Source organism: Telopea speciosissima, chromosome 7, assembly GCF_018873765.1.
Source record: "Telopea speciosissima isolate NSW1024214 ecotype Mountain lineage chromosome 7, Tspe_v1, whole genome shotgun sequence".
Lineage (NCBI taxonomy): Eukaryota > Viridiplantae > Streptophyta > Magnoliopsida > Proteales > Proteaceae > Telopea > Telopea speciosissima.
Window position 1 is genome coordinate 63720705 of NC_057922.1, and position 18799 is coordinate 63739503.

Consider the following 18799-nt stretch of genomic DNA (forward strand, 5'->3'; position numbering starts at 1 on the left):
TTCCAAAAAATGGATTCAGATCAGCTGAATCAGCCGATACCGATTCCTCCCATTCTGAAATGACCGATTCACACTCAATTTCTAGGGTCTGTGTAATGGGCATACAACCTCACAGATTTCAGATATGGTACCAAATTAGTTACTAACATTGCTCTAACCAAAAAGATTAAGGTTACCCATAATTGTAAGGTACCTACCATTCAGGTCAAGATCAAGCAGTTGAACTGGAAGGTCCGGAACCAATAGCATCAAATCTAACCCAAATATGAGCAGTTTCAGGTGAACAGATAATAATGACTTAAAAATACAGTAACAGGATTCTTGTAGCCAAATTCATTTGGTTGGGTTAAGGATCTGTGGAGTGAAAGTTCTGACGAGGCTAGCTTCCCCTAGCAGTAGTTGCACACAATCCACCACCCCTGGCCCTTCTCTGCCCAAGTGGGGCTGCGAGGGGAATGATTTCAGATCAAAAAATAGAATGCTCAAGGTCATGAAATGCCACTTAAAGATTCTAAAGACCATATATAACTAAACCATAAGAACAAGAATAAGTAAATGGGTCATTAAAACAAGCTCTAAACTTATGTGAACTGCTGTTTGCCTTGAACCATCTAGTTTTAGAGGTTCAACTAGAGGCTCTTTGTTACTCATGCAAGTGTCCTTGGTTTGCTGCCAAATAATATTGCCAAGGTACACCAAAAGACAATTTCTTTTGGTAATCCATCCCAAGACATCATAGTCATGGTAAAGCACACATAATAATAAATGTTACAATACAAATAGAGAGTGAACATCCTAAGTTGATTGAAAACTCCCATGGCTCCTGATGGTGCTCTAGAATTATTTTTAACTGAATACTGGGCATCTCCGCTCAAATTGTCAGTCCATCATTCAGAAGCATCTTATTTACTAGCACATTTAGCACGGCATGTGTTGGCCAACCAGCAGAGTTAGAATTCTCTCCCTTTGTATGGCATTTCCTGTCCGGACACCAGCAAGTTGTGTAAGAAAAGATGTTTTCATGAACTGTAATAAGCAACATTCCCAAAGGTGATCGTTAAGCTTTCTTAGGCAAGCCATAGAAGTAATCATATAGTTGATATAGGCTGGTTGTGACATAATATAGAGCAAAACAGGCTCCTCAGAACCAAGCACTAAACAAAGTACAAATGTTAAAGTTCAGATGCAAAGCCAATGCTATTAAAGCCATTTTTTTGTGTGTAAATGCTATTAAGTCAATTTCTTAAATGCTTGATGTATGGAAAGAACTGGCTTACAGGGGGGTAACTTGGCAGGTCCAAAACTTGCCTGGGGGTAACTTGGCATGTATAAAACTTGCCTAGGGTGGCCAAGAATCATCTGCTGCCCATACTGCAATAATTATAGTACAAAACCATAGTGAGCATGAACCTTCTGGACAGAAATAATTGAAGAAGTCTAGATGTCTCCATAGGATGTTGAAAATGCAGGCAAACAGCATACCAGAGGTCCATTTGGATGGACATATGGCTGAGGTGATTGCACTGGTGTAGCCTGTGGATTGTAAATCACAGGCTGGTGTCCAAATGAGGGAGCAATCTGCAAAAATCATACATAATAGCTATCAATCCTGAAAAACATATCAAACAGAAGAGCATGGAAACAGCGCCAGCAATAACTGTAATAGCCTTAGATAACACTGAAACAATTTAAAAAAAAAAAAGGATCCACCAACTCAACCAGCTTCCACAGAACCATCGAAAATGAATATAACCACAAAAGAAAATATGCAATGGAAAGGAATAATATCAAATGAAAATGTAAACTTGTTAAAAATTGTACCTAAATAACTTGGATTCTTGAGCCTTTATCCACTTATTATGGTCTGAACCAAATCACATTAAAATGACAGGAAAAAAATGTAGGTGCATTTCCAGGACAATGTACAATTCCGCCTGATACAGGAGCGTTCCTTGGACCGGTATAAACCTGTTTGGGAGCCCAGACGGAGATGAACCAGGTCCAAATTGGGTTTTGGGTCCAGTAAGATATTTAGGGATTTATTTGCTTATTTGAGATTATCTTGTAATCTTTATTTTATGAAAACTAGGATAACGTAGAAGATTGGTTTCTTGGTTTGAGGTAGTGATGTAGGTCGAAGGAGGTTGAAGAGAAGAACGAATCAGGACCAACAGCCAGTCATGAACTCCATTGAGCCAGCTCATCCTTGGGCCACATATGGGTCAGCAATGGACCATTGTGCCAGCATTAAAAACCCCTTGTGGCTCAAGTTTTGGGGGTCCTAAAAAGTCAAACCCCCAGTTCAAGAACAAAAACTGGATTTTCGTTGGTAGGTGCAAATTTCAACCTTTAGATGCAGGGTTTTTCCTTAAATCTATAAATTCCATAAATCTTAATATGATAAAACATTGCTAAAAACCAAAATGCGGTAAAATATTCATTTGTTTTGATATGTAAAAAAATATTTTTATTTAGAGCGATTTTGACAACATTTGCGCACACCAAATTAAGTTTGACCGAAACATAACTCCTTCAATATAAATCAGATTTAAACAATCTTGGATTTGTTGGGGTTGACTTTTTATCCTTTTGGAATTTGATTTTTTAACTATTTTTATTGGATTAAAATAGGGGGGTATTTGCTTATTTATGAATAATATCTTAAGTAATTAAATGATATTAGGCATAAATAAGTGACTGTCCTGGTTTCTGGCATAAGTAAGTGTCTGTCCTGGTTTCCCACCAAGTCAATATTAGGCATAAACAAGTGCCCGTCTTGGTTTCTAGCATAAATAAGTGTCTGTCCTGGTTTCCCACTAAGTCAGTATTAGGCATAAATAAGTGTTTGTCCTGGTTTCTGGCATAAATAAGTGTTTGTCCTAGTTTCCCACTAAGTCAAGCTCCGATTTGGACTTGATTTTTCAAAAACTGATAGTGTCGTTGTGTTTAAATTGCCCAAATAGGCTGTATACTAAATTTCATGACCAAACTAGGTCAAAAACCCACCGAAACCATGGAACGAGTTTAAAAAAAGAAAAGAAAAAGTGCAACAACTTGCCGAGATCTCAGTCCAACTCGGTTTCGGCCTGACCGAGTTGGGGTCCGAACCGAGTTCTCTAACCATGATCAGAACAACTGGGCACAAAATATGTCATGGGATAACATATCTGCTACATTCCGAGGAACGTCAACAAAATCTTCAGTCATATGAAGCTCATGAATTAGAGCCGCCAAGAAACTCCATGTAGTATTGGGTGGTGAGTGTTGCATTCTTGTATTTTCCAAATCTAATGTCTGTTTTGATTGTTTTAATTGCATATTTACATTTCCAGTAGCTAAATTATATGTAGTCAGTGTTTATAATAGGGCTAGTATACAGCAGCATTCAGCGTTCACTAGCAAACTTGGATCCAAATCACAAGTACCATTTGGGTGTTTTTTTTGGAAACTAATTCATGGAATAGGTATAAAATGGTAAAAATAGGTAGCACAAAAAAAGGGTCAAAAAACCATTTCCTGGGTCTCGAAACCTAGATTTAGATTTTGGCCCAGAAAAATCCTAGGTTTCAGTCGAAACCTGGGAAGTATCACTTTCGGCCAGGGTTGAAACCTGAAACCTTGACTATAACTTACCATCCGACCAGTAGATTGCCTCCTAATTTTGAGGTTATATTATTTATGTATTAAAGCAGCTGACGCTGTTTCAACATTCCAAATTAGGTTTCAAAATAGCTGCGGTTAAATTTCAGTATTCCTAACAAGAAGGCAAGGGAGGTAGAATGTAGTAAGAGGACCAAGAGAAGAAACTCTCTCTCTTGGATTCCTTAACGTACACATGCACAAATAAAGATTGAACAGTTAAGTGCTAATGATTTATACTAGACTGCCTTCTATTTCACTTTAAAAAATCATTGATAACTCGGTTTTCTCTTAATCATCTCTTCCTTAACTCTTTGATCCTCAGTCCCAATGCATCCAACATAATCCTAATGTATGACATAGGAAATCATATGCCTTGAGTTTATTTTTGCTTACTATTTTCTGAACTACTAAATTTGAAACTGCAAGCCTCCCTTATGCCTTATGTTTTCTCCTTCCTAGACATATGCCGTGCCTTAGAATAAGACCCCCATAACCCTAATAGCTATTAGAAGTTCATTGTTCTACTCCCAGGATTGCCACTTCCTAAGGTTTTCTCATTCCTGGTCTCTTGTAGTGCCTTAAAATAAGACAAAACTCTAATGGTTGTTTGAAGTTCATCATTCTACAATCAAGATGGCCATTTCCCTTTGGGTTCCCAAGGAATCTCTTTTACCATATCTCTCTCTACAATAAAATGTAGCCAAAATGAATACCATGTTTTCTGGGGAATTTCTATCAGAAATTCAATCCAATAGCTGCAGTTACAAAAGGTGAAAGCACATGGAGGATAATATAGATACTATAAACAGAATTGGACAATGTGGTAAAGATTAGCTGTATGACCCCACCTTGAAGTTGAAACGGTAGATGTTAATGAGTCAAGAGATTCAGGTGATCTAAATCAGAAAAGCTATTCACATATGTGGCTCTGTTATTTTCAATACAGCTGGTCAATCTTGGCCAGTCTGCCAACTGACCAATATTTCTTTACAGATTGAAAACTGGTTTGGATATAACGACTACAAGCTATATGATCAAAAAGACTCTCCATTCACAATACATTAATTCAATAACATCACATTGCAGTTAACTACAACGAACAACAAGTTCCAATTCTAACAGATATCAGTAGTTTGAACACATACATGATAAAGACACAATCATCATCATCAACAGCAACTACAAAATACTTTCCATAAGCAACTCCTTGCCCCATCCCCACCCTTCAAAATAGCAACACATCATTGCAGATGAACATGTAAAATAATAATACCAAGAAGTACTAAATGACAGCACGCATAAAAGTACTTCTCAATGTAGAAGATTTCACTTCAAAATGGAAAATAAACAAGCAAAAACTTTGCAAAACTAAAGAAATCAAAATACATAGGATACATTCTAAGGGCTCACCCCAATGCCAACTGGTACAGTGTGCATATGTGGGACAGCAGACACATTAGCTGGAAAATAAAAGGAACCTTCAGATACTGGGGAAGGAGGCCTTAAAGGTGTTTGAGATGGCATGAAACTCTTTGCGTTCGGATTCAGCTTAAATTCCTGCACCACAAAATGTTAATGTTAGGGATCAACAATGTTAGGAAAATTCAATCGTCAGCATGAATTTAGTGATGATTTCTCTGAAGAGAAATAGCAAAAATTGCGAAGAATTTAAGATCAGAATATATTGTGAACATCAGTACCACCTTAGCATTGGGATTTAGTGATGACTTCTCCGAAGATAATGATCCCACAGATGAGCTTGGTGACAAACCAGGACCACTTGAAGCTGATGGTGCAGCTACAAACTCTGAAGTAGATGACGTTGAACTACCTGATCGACCACGGGAGTTAACAGCTTTGATTGTTCCAGCTCCAATAGAATCTGATGATCCAACCAAACTTGCATTTTCTTGACCTTTCGAGGAAACAGAAGATGAAGGAGCAAATGCAGTGGCACTGGGAGACAAACCGACTTTATCTGAGACAGCTTTCTTCACATTAAGTGATGATTGTATATCTACAGCATTGTTGACAATTCCAACAAAATCAACCACATATCTTCGTCATAGATAAAGTATAAGCATACCAAATATTCTTACAGGGAAAAAAAAAGTTTGCCACATCCAAGTTCAATTGGATCTGTTCATGCACCCACAAAATCATAGCTTCAGACCAACTACAAACAAACCAAAAATAGTTCATGTAATTGTAACTTTAACTGAAGCTCTCAAGTCATAGGTAAGAACTAAAATCTTATTCCCATTTTTTTTTTTTAAGGTGTGGGGTGGAGAGGAATGTGGAAAGTACATCAGAATGTAAGATAGAATATGAACAACCAAACTTGGGAACACTTTTTTACCTCCAAGTTGAACCTAGCTATGTAAATGGAAACTGTGAGCACAAAAGAGGTTTTGGATTGATCATCGAAGTATTGCATAGGAATGGAGAGAATCTGAGATCCTGAAATAAGTGGAGACTACTTTTCACATTCTGACTCCCTGTTCTACGAGAACTCTTCCAGCAGCATGAAAAAACCAAGCTTCGAGCTTCATGAAATCTTAGTGATGCAGATAAAACATAGAATTGGGTTACTTTTAGTGGAAATAAGCCTTGGATTGGGTTATATATGTTTTGGGATTTTAGTAGTTATAAGCTACCATTTTAATGGGCCAGAGGATAACAAGAGGTATAATGATGCCAGAAACGAAGCTAGGAAGATTGTGGGGTTGGCTAGGACAAAGAAATATGAGGATCTCTATACCAACCTAAACACAAAAGAGGGGGGAAAAGCTATTTATAAGATAGCTAATATGAGAGAAAGGAGGAGTAGAGATTTCGATCGGGTGAGGCATATCAAGGGTAATAATGAAAAAGTGTTGGTAAGGGATGAAGACATTGTGAAGAGATGGGATGAGTATATTTATGATCTACTAAATGGAGGTAGGTCATGTAGAAATGACCCGAACAACTACTTTAGTCAACAAGACAACACACGCCATAGATATGTAAGAAAGGTTAGGTGGTAGAAGTTAAGGAAACCTTAAGAAAGATGAAAGTAGGCAAGACACCAGGCCTTGATGAGATGCCAATAGAGGCGTGGAAAACCCTAGGAGGTTGTGGGATATAGTGGTTAGCCAATCTGTTTAATAGGATTATGATCACAATGAAGATGCCTGATGATTGGAGGAGAAGCATTGTAGTCCCGATCTACGAAAATAAAGGAGATATCCAATGCTGTAATGACTATAGAAACATAAAGCTAATGAGTCACACTATGAAACTTTGGGAGAAGGTCACTGAAGCATTTTTGAGAAGAGAATCATATTTCGGCGAACCAATTTGGCTTTATGCCAGGTAGATCCATGACAGAAACTATTTATCTATTTATTGAGGAGGTTCATCGAAAGATATAGAGATAGCAGGAAGAATCTCCTTATGGTCTTTATTGACCTAGAAAAAGCCTATGACCGAATCCCTAGAGATTTAATCCATCATGTTCTACTTAAGAGAGGGGTGTTAAGTAAATACGTAGATGTTATTAAAGATATGTATGAGGGTGTGGTGACGAATGTGAGATTTGTGGGCGGTCAGAGCAAGGAATTTCCAATTATGATTAGGTTACATTAGGTATCAGCCTTAAGCCCTTACCTATTTACGCTTTATCATGGACGACCTACCCAGGAGCATCCAAGACGAGGTCCCATGGTGTATGCTCTTCGTTGATGATATCGTTTTAGTGGATGAGACAAAAGCAAGGACAACACTAAATTAGAGTTATGGAGATCTACCTTGGAAACAAGAGGATTTAAGATTAGTAGATCGAAGACGGATTATATGGCGTGTAATTTTAGTTACACTATGATGGATAATGACATAGTGGGAATTGAGGAAAGAGAGATACCGCAAAGTGACTATTTAAGATATATGGGGTCAATCATTAATAAAGAAGGTCGCATAGAAGATGATGTTTCACGGAGAATTAAAGTGGGATGGCTAGAGTGGAGAGGTGCATCCAGAGTGTTGTGTAATGGACAGATTCCTTTAAAGCTTAAAGGAAAGTTTTATAGGACTGTTGTTTGACCGGCTATGATGTATGGGGTAGAATGTTGGGCAGTTAAAAAGTGTCATATTGAGAAGCTATGTGTAGCAGAGATGAGGATGTTAAGATGGATGTGCGGAAAAACTAGGAGGAACAAAGTAAGAAATGACCGTATTAGAGCTGACTTGGGAATTACCCCGATTAATGACAAGCTTCAAGAGAGTTGTTTGAGGTGGTTCAGTCACATTCAATGGAGGCCTAGGGATGCCCCAGTAAGGAGTGATCTGATCCCGATTGAAGGAGTTAAAAGAGCGAGGGTCAGACCTAAAATGACCAGTTGTGAGGAAGGGCATGCATAGTCTAGGTCTTGTTCCAAGTATGACCTCGGATAGAGCGTATTGGAGGACAAGGATCCATGTAGCAGACCCCATTTAACTGAGATTTTCCTGACTTGCTGGGCTGTGCCTCTTTCCTCTTACTTTCATTTTTCCTTTTATTGTTCATCTTGCATTTGCCATTTTTGATTTCTCATCTCACTCCCCATCCCTTGCTGGCCTTGGTGCAATGGTAAAGGTTGCTCTATTGTGAGCAAGTGGTCACAAGTTCGCGTCTGGAAACAGCCTCTCGGAGAAAGCAGGTGTAAGGCTGCGTACATTATGAGCCTCCCCAGACCCCGCAGTGGCGGGAGCCTTGTGCACTGGGTATGCCCTTTTTCTTTTATCTCACTCCCCATCCCTCTTCTCCCATCTCTTCATTTCCTTTTTGTTTTGACCTCAGTTTTCCCTACTTTGTTTTGCTTGGATCCATGTAGCCGACCCCATTAAGTTGGGATAAGGCTGAGTTTGTTGGTGTTGAATATCACTTTAATGGGCCTAAAATATGGGTAGAAGATAGGAATACAGGATTTACTTTATTAGGTTAGTTTGAGATATTTTATTTCATTAAGTATTTGTTATTATCTTGGTTGCTAAGGATAGGATAGAGTTTTGCTTGAAAAGAACTCTTATTCCTAATTTGAATAGAGTTTTAATCATGTGAGACACCTATTCTAAGTAGTAAAGACAGATTTAGTTATAAGGTATTATGGATAGAGTTTTTCTATTTCTTTCTTGGTGCAATCTGGGGATCCAAAATCTGGTTTGGATTGCTTATGGGCCCACCCGATCTTATATCAACTCAAGCAAGCAAGTTAGTGGCAAAACAGTAAATAAACTAATGTCCAAAGTCCTTTAGGGAAGAGTGAACAAACTAGTGGCAGAATATTAATTGATTTCAAAGGGGAGCAAGAAACTGTAATGTAAAAACATAAGGGGAGTAAATGAATATAACTTAATGAAATAAGGGGCTTCTTTGCAAATAAATTAAAATAGGGCTTTAATAGCAACAAGAAGAGTTCTTTTTCTTCCCGATGGAAACACCAGGGCGGTAGAACAGGAACCACTTCGAGGGAGAAAACTCACTCGCTTGGGCACCAATCAACCTGGAACTTTTGGGGTGGAATTGCTTAGCCCGGATGAGCAAAACCAGTCCAGAAGATATTATTTTAATGGGCTGGAATAGTGCTATGAGCAGTTGCACACGGAAAAACCAGAAGCAGGTCAGGTTTGGTGGAGGCAACAATATAATCAAGAGTTCAGACTCAGAGTTGGGAGACTGATGTGACTTGTCATTAATGACAGAGGTCCTCTTTATTTATAATGTAGTTACAACCCTAAAGAGGTAAAAAGGTAAAATAAAGTAAAACCCTAATGTAACCTAATGTAATCTTCTAAACCCACGGTTCTCAACACTCCCCCTTTAGTTGGTGCAAATAACATTCCCCCTTTAGTTGGTGCAAATGACATTTCCCCTCTAGTTGGTGCAAATATATCATACATTACGTTACATTCTCTTGCGGGACTTTTCCAAGTTGCAAACCGTCGAGCAAAGAAAAGCTATGCCTGCTATGAAAATGATACACCTGCTCTACTGACCTGTGCTCTACCATTTGTACACTTACCCTCAAGTTGGTGCAAATAACAATCCCCCTCAAGTTGGTGCAAATATATCATACATTAGGTTACATTAGAATATCAGCACCTTACATTAGGTTACATGAGGGTTTTACTTTATTTTCCCTTTTTACCCCTTTAGGGTTGTAACTACATTATAAATAAAGACGACCTCTGTCATTAATGACAAGTCACATCATTCTCCCAACTCTGATTTTGAACTTGGTATTAGAGCCCAAAACCCTAGAAAATCTTTTTTCGTTTTTTGCATTGTTCTCTTCGATTGACGCCGCTGCCCATTGAGGTCGTAGCCTCCTCGTCTAGCATGGTAGACGATACCCGCACCATGCACTCTTGAGTCTCTCACTACATTGCGCGCATTCCCCCGCCGTTGCGTCCTTTGTCCGCTGGCTTCTCACAGGCTAGCGCTACCACTGCCACTGCCATTTTAACCATAGTTGTCACGGCGGTTAGGCGACCCAAGGCGTTGGAGAGGGTAAAAAATCATGGTGACACCAAGTAGGTGTCCAAGTCGACCAAAGCGCCTGGATGCCTAGGCGACATCTTGACAACTATGATTTTAATGCGACCTAAGGTCGCCTCCCACTACCGCTGCTACGACCCTAGGTCACCCTTGTTCCCGCCGTGCCTCTTCCGTCGGGCCCCCTTGCCACCGACGCTACCTCCACTCGCCACCGCTGTGACCCGTAGGTCGTCATGCCTCTTCCTTCGGGCCCCTTGCCATCGGCGCTACCTCTGCTCGTCACTGCCACGACCCAGCTGGTCGTGGTGCCTCTTTTGCTAGCCCCTTTAGCCGCCGATGATGCTTCCAGCCACCGCCACAACCCAACCAGTTGCCGCGCCTTTCCGCCGGTCTCTCTTGTTGGTGTAGCCGCGACTCGCCTAGGTCGTCGCGCCTTTTGCCACTGCCCTTTCTCTGGTTGTAGAGTAATCCTTCTCTTCTCTGAATACTATGGTTGATGAACCTATTAGTGCTACCTCCATTGGCACAACTGAGAGGCATCCACTTGGTCGTTTGAGTAACACTGGGCAACATACTCTCCAACCTGGCCTCATCAAACTGAATGGTCATAACTACCTCGCCTGGTCCAGAGCATGCCTTCTCACACTCCAAAGACACAACTACTCTGGCCTCATTACAGGAGACACTCCAAAGCCAATGGATCCTACTGCAACTTCTACTTGGTCGTCTAATGATGCGGTAGTTATATCCTTCCTGCTCAGTTCTATGGAGCCCTCTGTTAGTACCAGCTTTGTTCTCTTTAATTCTGCCAAGGAACTATGGGATGTGATTTGCTATACCTATTCGTAGGCAGGAAATTATGCCTAGACATATGAGATACGACATCAGGTTTGTAGCACTACTCAGAAGGAGCTCTCTCTCACTTCCTACTATTCTACCTTGACTACTCTCTGGCTGGTTTTAGACTTCTATCATTCCGTTCACATGGTTCATCCTGATGATGCTGGTACATTTCAAAAGTAGAGGGAGATGGAACATGTGCATGATTTTCTGACCGACCTGAACCTTGAATATGATCAAGTTCGGGTACAGATACTAGGGTGTGATACATTCCCAACACTTGCTTACTACACCTCCTGCACCTCTCACTACAGATCCCTCCAAGGCTCCTACTTCTGCACGGGAACTCGTGAAATGTGATTATTGTAGTCGCCCTCGTCACACACGAGATACTTGTTGGAAGCTCCATGGGCGTCCCAAGGGTGGGCGCAATCCTAAACAGGGTAGTACTCGTTCCCAGGCTCATCTCTCTGAAGCACTTGAGACTTGCCTTGCTCCTACTACAACACCTTTCTCTCTAGATTAGATGGCTGCCATCCAAAAATTGGTGACACAACTGACCACTAGTTCTTCCTCTTCTCCTTGTCTCCAACCTTGCCCAGTCAGGTAATTTCCATGTCTCTTCTACGAGTCCTTATGGTTGATTGAATCTGGTGGAACTGATCATGACTGGTAACTCAGAGGTCTTTCTTACCTATTCTCCTTGCTCTAGACGGGATAAGGTACGTGTTGTCGATGGGTCTATGTCCTCCATTTCGGGTAAAGGTTTATTTTCCTGTTCTTCCCATCTTTCTCTTTCCTCTGTTTTACATGTCCCAAAATTATGTGCAAAGTAATTATCCATTTACCGTTTAACTAGTAAGTTGAATTGTTCTGTTCACTTTTCTTCGACTCATTGCTTGTCTCAGGATCTGGTAACGGACGCAACAATTGGGTATGGTCGGGTTCGTGATCGTCTCTACTACCTGGAATCTACATCAACAGGAACACTCCCATCTTCAGCACATACCCTCCGTTTTGATAGCACATTGACAAAGCTTTATCACTGGCACCGCCGATTGGTACACCCTTCTTTTCATATTTTACGTTCTATGTTTCTGGACTTAGTTAAAGGTTGTGGTTTGGAACAAGTTCATTGTGATGGGTTCCCTTTTCCATTATTCATTCTAATATATGGAATCCCTCTACTGTTGATCGTAATGGTTTTCGTTGGTTCATTACATTTATTGACAATTGCACACGTCTCACATGGGTTTACCTTCTACATAGTAAATCTCATGTCGTTTCTTGCTTTTAGTCTTTCCATGCCATGCTTTGAAATCTATTTAATGCCATTATTAGAGTTCTTCAAAGTAATAATGGTACGAAGTATAGTAGTTTTCAGCAGTATCTTGCTTCCATTGGCATACTCCCCCAAACTTCTTGTTTTTTGACACCAAAACAAAATGGCATTCCTGAACGGAAAAATCGTCATCTTTTGGACGTGACCTGTGCCTTGATGTTTACAACTGGTGTCCCTAAAACCTATTGGGGAGATGTTATTCTTACTACTGCCTACCTCATTAATACGGTTCCCTCTAGTGTCCTGAATTTTAATACTCTTTCTTTTCTCCCGGACCCTACCATTGCCTCCCTTCCTAACAAAATATTTGGGTGTGTCTCCTTTGCCCATAATTCCACTCCTTCTCGGTCTAAACTGGATCCCCAAGCTCTTCGGTGTATTTTCCTTGGTTACTCGGTTTCTTAAAAGGGTTACAAATGTTATCACCCTCCTTCTCGCCATCTCTATGTAACCATGGATGTCACCTTCATGAGCCTGAACCATATTTCACAACACCTCTTCAGGGGGAGAGTCTTAAGGAAGAGCTGTAGCTTCCAATAGTCCCTATGGTTATTGATAGTCTTCTAGTTCCAGTTCAAGGAGAGCCTACAATTGACAGTAACAGCGGTGAGGGGGAGACGTTGGTTCACTATGTTTCTGTTCCGGAAATGATAACCTACAATCGGAAGAGATCCAAGAAAAAGGGTACCATGAACGACCAACCATTACCCACTGTGACGCCTCCACCAGATCCACCCTCACCATCAGGTAATATCCTTCCTATTTCTGATAATGTGCCTGATCTTGCTAACCCTATGCATGATGACCGTCCCATTGCTATTAGAAAAGGTGTTCGTTCCTACACAAAACATCCCATTTCCCACCTTGTCTCTTATAAATCTTTATCACCCTCTTTATCCCAGGGGTTGGAAAACCAAATCGGATCGCTTGTGGGCCAACCCAAATAATAGAAGTTTCAAATAAAGGATTGATTACAAAACCCGTAAATAAACTGAAGTTCATGACAAGAGGTGACAATAATGTAAATAATGGAAATTAATCTAACAAAGCAAAGGTACCATACGTGGGTGGAGAAGACATACAAGTGAAAAGGCAATCTTGGAATGGGCAATAACTTAATGGCAAGATGTAAACACTTAGAGAGGGAGGCATAGTTTTATAACCAAACAAATTAAAGAGTAAATAACCAATGTACTGTGGAGTCTTCTTCAACCTATCGTCAAAATCACAAAACTAGCGCGAAGAACTGGTTGCAGACTGGAGAACTATCTCTCGAGAAATCCAATCAATGCGATGTTTTAAGGATAGGTTGCTACCATAATGGCCTTTATATTCCAACTAATAACTGTCCCAATCAGCAAGTAAAGAAGAGGTATTTGAAGTCTGAAACTGAACCTGGCGGTAAACAAAGATTCAGCTCTCTGTGATGCTTTGGTTTTCACCACTGGACAGGATTTGAGAGGTGAGGCTTTAAGGGTTTGTTCGCCCAGGGGTGGGCTGCCTTTTACTCAAATCTGAGAACGAAAGAGAGAGAAGAAGTAGAGATTGATACCCAACTATGGAACTGCAAGTATCGTAGGTTACAGAATTGAGAAATAAATAAGGGTATAGAAGATGAGGCGAGAGAAAAATCTAGAGATGATAGAGAGATTTCAGAGGAGAGAGAGAGAGAGAGAAGGGAGCACACTCACCATTCTTGGTTACAACAAACGAACTCAATTTTCATTCAATATTCTCAAATCTGCCCAACAAATTGGGTTACAAGCATATTTATATAAAAAGAAATTAAGTTTCCTAATTATAGCCTAAAACAGAAATAAAATTAAAATCTACTTCCTAATTACTTCCTAAAACGTAGACCAACTAAAATAGAAACTCGATAAAACTCAAATTGGTAATTCCTTAATTGCTATCCAAAATAAAAGATTACATATATTTCCCAAATAAAATAATTCCTAAATATCCTACTGAACCTAAACCCACTTGGACCTGGTTCGTCTTCATATGGGTTCCCCAACAGGTTTAGTCCAGTCCAAGAATTGCTCCTACATCACCTTTGTTTCCTCTGTCTTCTGTGTCTATTCCACAAGATTGGAAAGAAGCCATCAAAGATCCGAAGTGGAAGGCTGACATGCTAGAAGAAATGCAGGCCTTGGACAAAAACGGTACCTAGGAACTCGTTGCTCATCCTGAAGAGAAGAAGTTGGTGGGATGAAAATGGGTGTTTACAGTCAAGCAAAGGGCACCAATAAGAGATACAAGGCACACCTGGTTGTCAAGGTTGGAGGGCTTTACCCAAACCTATGGGAAAGGTTATCAAGAAACCTTTGCACTTGTGGCAAAGATGAATTTGGTTCGGCCATTGTTTTCATGTGCTGCCAATCTGGAGTGGAACCTTCAACAATTGGATGTCAAGAATGCCTTTTCAAATGGAGACCTAGTGATGCAGATACACTACCTTGGACCGACCCAACCCAATTGGGTATCCAAATGGAGATGAACCGGGTCCAGATTGAGTTTTTGGAATTTAGTAGGATTTTAGGAATTTATGTTATTTGGGGAAATAATGTCTTTTAGTTTATTTTATTCTGTTTATTTTAGAAGTTAGCTACGTAGGATGTTTGGTTCCCAATTCTTAGTTTCCTTATTTGAATTAGTTTCCTAGTTAGAGAGTTACTCTTTATTTTTATGAGTCTTATATTTCTCTTTATATATGATGTAATTCCCCATCGTTGGAGACAGATTTGAAGAATGAATTGAGTTTGTGGTTTGAATAGCCTGCGGGCTGTGTGCGAGTTTCTTCCCCCCCCCCCCCGGTTCTTCTTATATGAATTCTTCTCTTTCCCCCTTGCAACTCTGGTTCTTCCCAGTTCCCCCTCCCCTCCTGACTAGCCCTCCACCAATTTGGTATCAAAACCAAAGGATCTCCATCTCTCATCTCATTCTCCTTCCCTAATCTTCCTTCCCCTATTGCTGTTCAGCCGATCCCAGCAAATAAAAAAAAATACACTTCGATTCCACAGAAGACCCCACCCCCTGCGGTTACATCAACATCCCCAAAACCCATTTCCCCTGACCACCCGCAGCAGCCCCTCCCTCTATATTCCAAGTTTTCTTCCCATTCCTTTTTACCACACTGAAAACCCAACCCCTCCCCTTCGATTCCACCCTCAAAAAAAAAACAACCCATTTCCTTTTTCCTTTTCCCTTCTTCGTCGCTGTAATAGCGAACCAAAAAAAAAATCCTGCGTATCATTGAACCCCAACCCGCAAAAACCCCACCGCCCCTTTCCCTCTGAAATCTAGGGTTTGATCTAGTGAAAAAAAAGGAGAGCAGAGACTCGAACAAAAAAATACTAGTACCTGGTTCCTCGCCGCAGTCATCGACTCCACCTCCTTCGAGATCGCATTCTCCTTGCTGAAGTCGAAGCCCAGAATCCACGTCAAACTCGAACTCCTCCATTCGCTGCAGTTTGTCCGCCAGTAGAAGACTGTGTGAATTCATCACGTCTCTGCCTCCAAACGATAAGTCTCTCTTTTTATATCCTTGATTTTCCAGAATTACCCCGACCCTTATAACGTCTCACTTTCCAAACCTTATATTTGTTTTTTTTTTCCTCCTATTTCCCATACTGCCCCTGCTCCAACCTTTTATTGCATTAAACTCTTAATTTATTGTGCTTCCAAGTTTGCCCTTCCCCCATGCGTTGCAATCCCCTTGTGTTTCCTAGTTTAACTCTAACTCTAATATTACGAAACTGCCATCCAATTGCGATTCAAATTATTTACAATTCTGCCACTGTTATCATAAGTCAAATAACTCCTTGATTTGAGTCTCCTTCTTAGTTGTTTGGGTGCATACCGATGGATTCCTTTGTGTTGAAGTTTAGAGTTCGATTGCCCAATGGAAAACTTGCTATGTTGTTTATTGATGAAGGGCAGGACGACAATTTCGTCTCTTGAACTGTGGTAGAGATGCTCTCAAAGAACGACCAGATCATTATTCACTCTGAAGATTATGTATTCGTCAAATTCTCCGTTTCTTATTATTGTGATGGTGCATATTGTGAAATGTTTGATTCTCCTCGGCGTGTCATTAAATTGGGTCGTGAATGGCTAGAAGAACAAAAAGGCATAATTGATCGTGGTGGAAACTTGTGCACCAGACATTCATTCTTCATGAGTTAGTTGAAGACGTTTGTTCCAAGCCAAATGAGGCAGCACCAGTGATACAGCCTCCACCAGACCAGCCAATAGGGGCAATGGAAAACGAGAAGATTGTGGATCAGGTAACGACGGAATCCAGCGCAGTGAAAGCTATGCATCCTCATGAGTTCGTTCGTCCCCACAATTTTCCAGCCATGGATGCACCCCCAAAGCTTCATATTTTGAATTTTCTTCAAGTTGTAGACATGGAACCTATAGCCCCCACTCGTGAGCTTTTATTTATACCATTCTACAAAACGTGTAGTTGAGTTTTTCTCAACACTGGGGGAATTGATGCAGATACACTACCTAGCACCGGCCCAAACCCAGTTGGGTATCTAGATGGAGATGAACCGGGTCCAGATTGAGTTTTTGAAATTTAGTAAGATTTTAGGAATTTATGTTATTTGGAGAAATAATGTCTTTTAGTTTATTTTATTCTATTTATTTTAGAAGTTAGCTACGTAGGATATTTGGTTCTCAATTCTTTATAGTTTCCTCATTTGAATTAGCTTCCTAGTTAGAGTTGGTCTTTATTTTTAGGAGTCTTTTATTTCTCTTTATATATGATGTAATTCCCCATCGTTGGAGATAGATTTGAAGAATGAATTGAGTTTGTGGATTGAATAGCCTGCAGGTTGTGTGCGCGTTTCTCCCCCCCCCCCCCCTCCTTATGTGAATTCTTCTCTTTCCCCCTACAACTCTGGTTCTTCCCAGTTCCCCCTCTCCTCCTAACCGGCCCTCTACCACCTAGAAGAAGAAGTCTACATGGACTTGCCTCCAGGTTTTGCTTCCCCATCTACTACTGGCAATGTTTGCAGATTGCATAAGTCCCTTTATGGACTCAAACAATATCCTAGGGCGTGGTTGGGTCGCTTCCTGAAAGCCATGCAAATGTATGGATATCAACAAAGCAAAGCCGACCATACTCTGTTAGTGAAAAGGAGCGGTACCCAAATTGCAGCCCTCATTGTGTATGTAGATGATATACTGATCATGGGGAATAACGATGCCGAAATCTCCCACCTGAAATCTTTGTTAGCAAAGGAGTTTGAAACAAAGGATTTACGACCTCTCTGGTACTTACTTAGGATTGAAGTTGTAAGATCACCAAGGGCATTTTTATTTCCCAACGAAAGTACGTCTTGGACCTCCTCGGTGAAACAGGAATGCTTGGATGTTATCCTGTAGACTCTCCTATTGAGGTTAATCACCATCTATGTAGTTCCATGGGTGATCCGGTTGACAGAGAACAACACCAGAGACTTGTTGGTCAGCTAATTTACTTCTCCCATACTAGACCTGATATTGCCTATGCTGTTGGCATTGTTCCATGATCCTAGAACATCTCACCTTGATGCAGTGCACCGTATATTGAGGTATTTGAAGTCTGCCCTGGGAAAGGCATTCTCTTCTCTAACAATGGGAACCTAAGACTGGAAGCGCTTACTGATGCCGATTAGATTGGGTCTGTTAATGATTGGAGGTCTACTTCTGGTTATTGTTCCTTCCTTTTAGGTAACCTTGTTACATGGCGAAGCAAGAAATAGTCTGTTGTATCACGGTCTAGTGCTGAAGTAGAGTGTCGTGCCATGGCCCATGGGATTTGTGAACTCATGTGGCTTAAGGGATAATTGAGTGATCTGGGAGTCACTTCTAAAGATCCTAAGCGTCTCTACTGTGACAACAAGGCTGCCAAAAGTATTGCTCAATCCAGTTCAGCATGACAAGACAAAACATATTGAGATCGACAGACACTTCATCAAAGAGAAGTTTGAGCAAGGAATTATTTGTATCACTTTTGTTAGTTTTGTTAATCAACTTGTTGATGTATTTACAAAGGGTTTGAATTGTAAGGTGTTTCATCCACTGGTCTCCAAGTTGGGCATGTATGATATATTTGCACCAACTTGAGGAGTGTTGAGAACTGTGGGATTAGAATATTAGCACCTTACATTAGGGTTTTACTTTATTTTCCCTTTTTAACTTTTTACCTTTTTACCCCTTTAAGGTTGTAACTACATTATAAATAAAGAAAGCCTCTGTCATTAATGACAAGTAACATCATTCTCTCAACTCTGATTCTGAACTTAAAGCAAACTGATAAATATAAACAGAAGTTCAGGCAGATGAAGAACAGAGAATTAATTACAGAGTTTGAGAACAAATCAATGACTAATGAAGCACATATAATGTGTAGATCTGAATAACTGCAGGGACAAGAAAACAGGGTTCTGCCTGGTACTAAAACAAGG

General features: G+C 40.4%; 1 protein-coding gene across 7 annotated transcripts in view; it reads right to left on the reverse strand.

Moving 5' to 3' along the window:
• Positions 1–536: 536 nt before the first annotated feature.
• Positions 537–18799, reverse strand: part of LOC122669030 (polyadenylate-binding protein-interacting protein 4-like) — a 56101-nt gene continuing 37838 nt past the window's right edge. For 5 of the 7 annotated variants that reach the window (XM_043865646.1, XM_043865648.1, XM_043865644.1 and 2 more), the window contains 5 exons: positions 5346–5659; positions 5053–5199; positions 1483–1578; positions 1278–1371; positions 537–980 (listed from right to left, as the gene is read on the reverse strand). In XM_043865646.1, coding sequence (XP_043721581.1) covers positions 979–980; positions 1278–1371; positions 1483–1578; positions 5053–5199; positions 5346–5659 — 653 coding nt within the window. In that variant the 3' untranslated portion in view covers positions 537–978. The remainder of the gene's footprint in view (positions 981–1277; positions 1372–1482; positions 1579–5052; positions 5200–5345; positions 5660–18799) is intronic. The other 2 variants (XM_043865651.1, XM_043865649.1) reach the window with 2 other exon arrangements.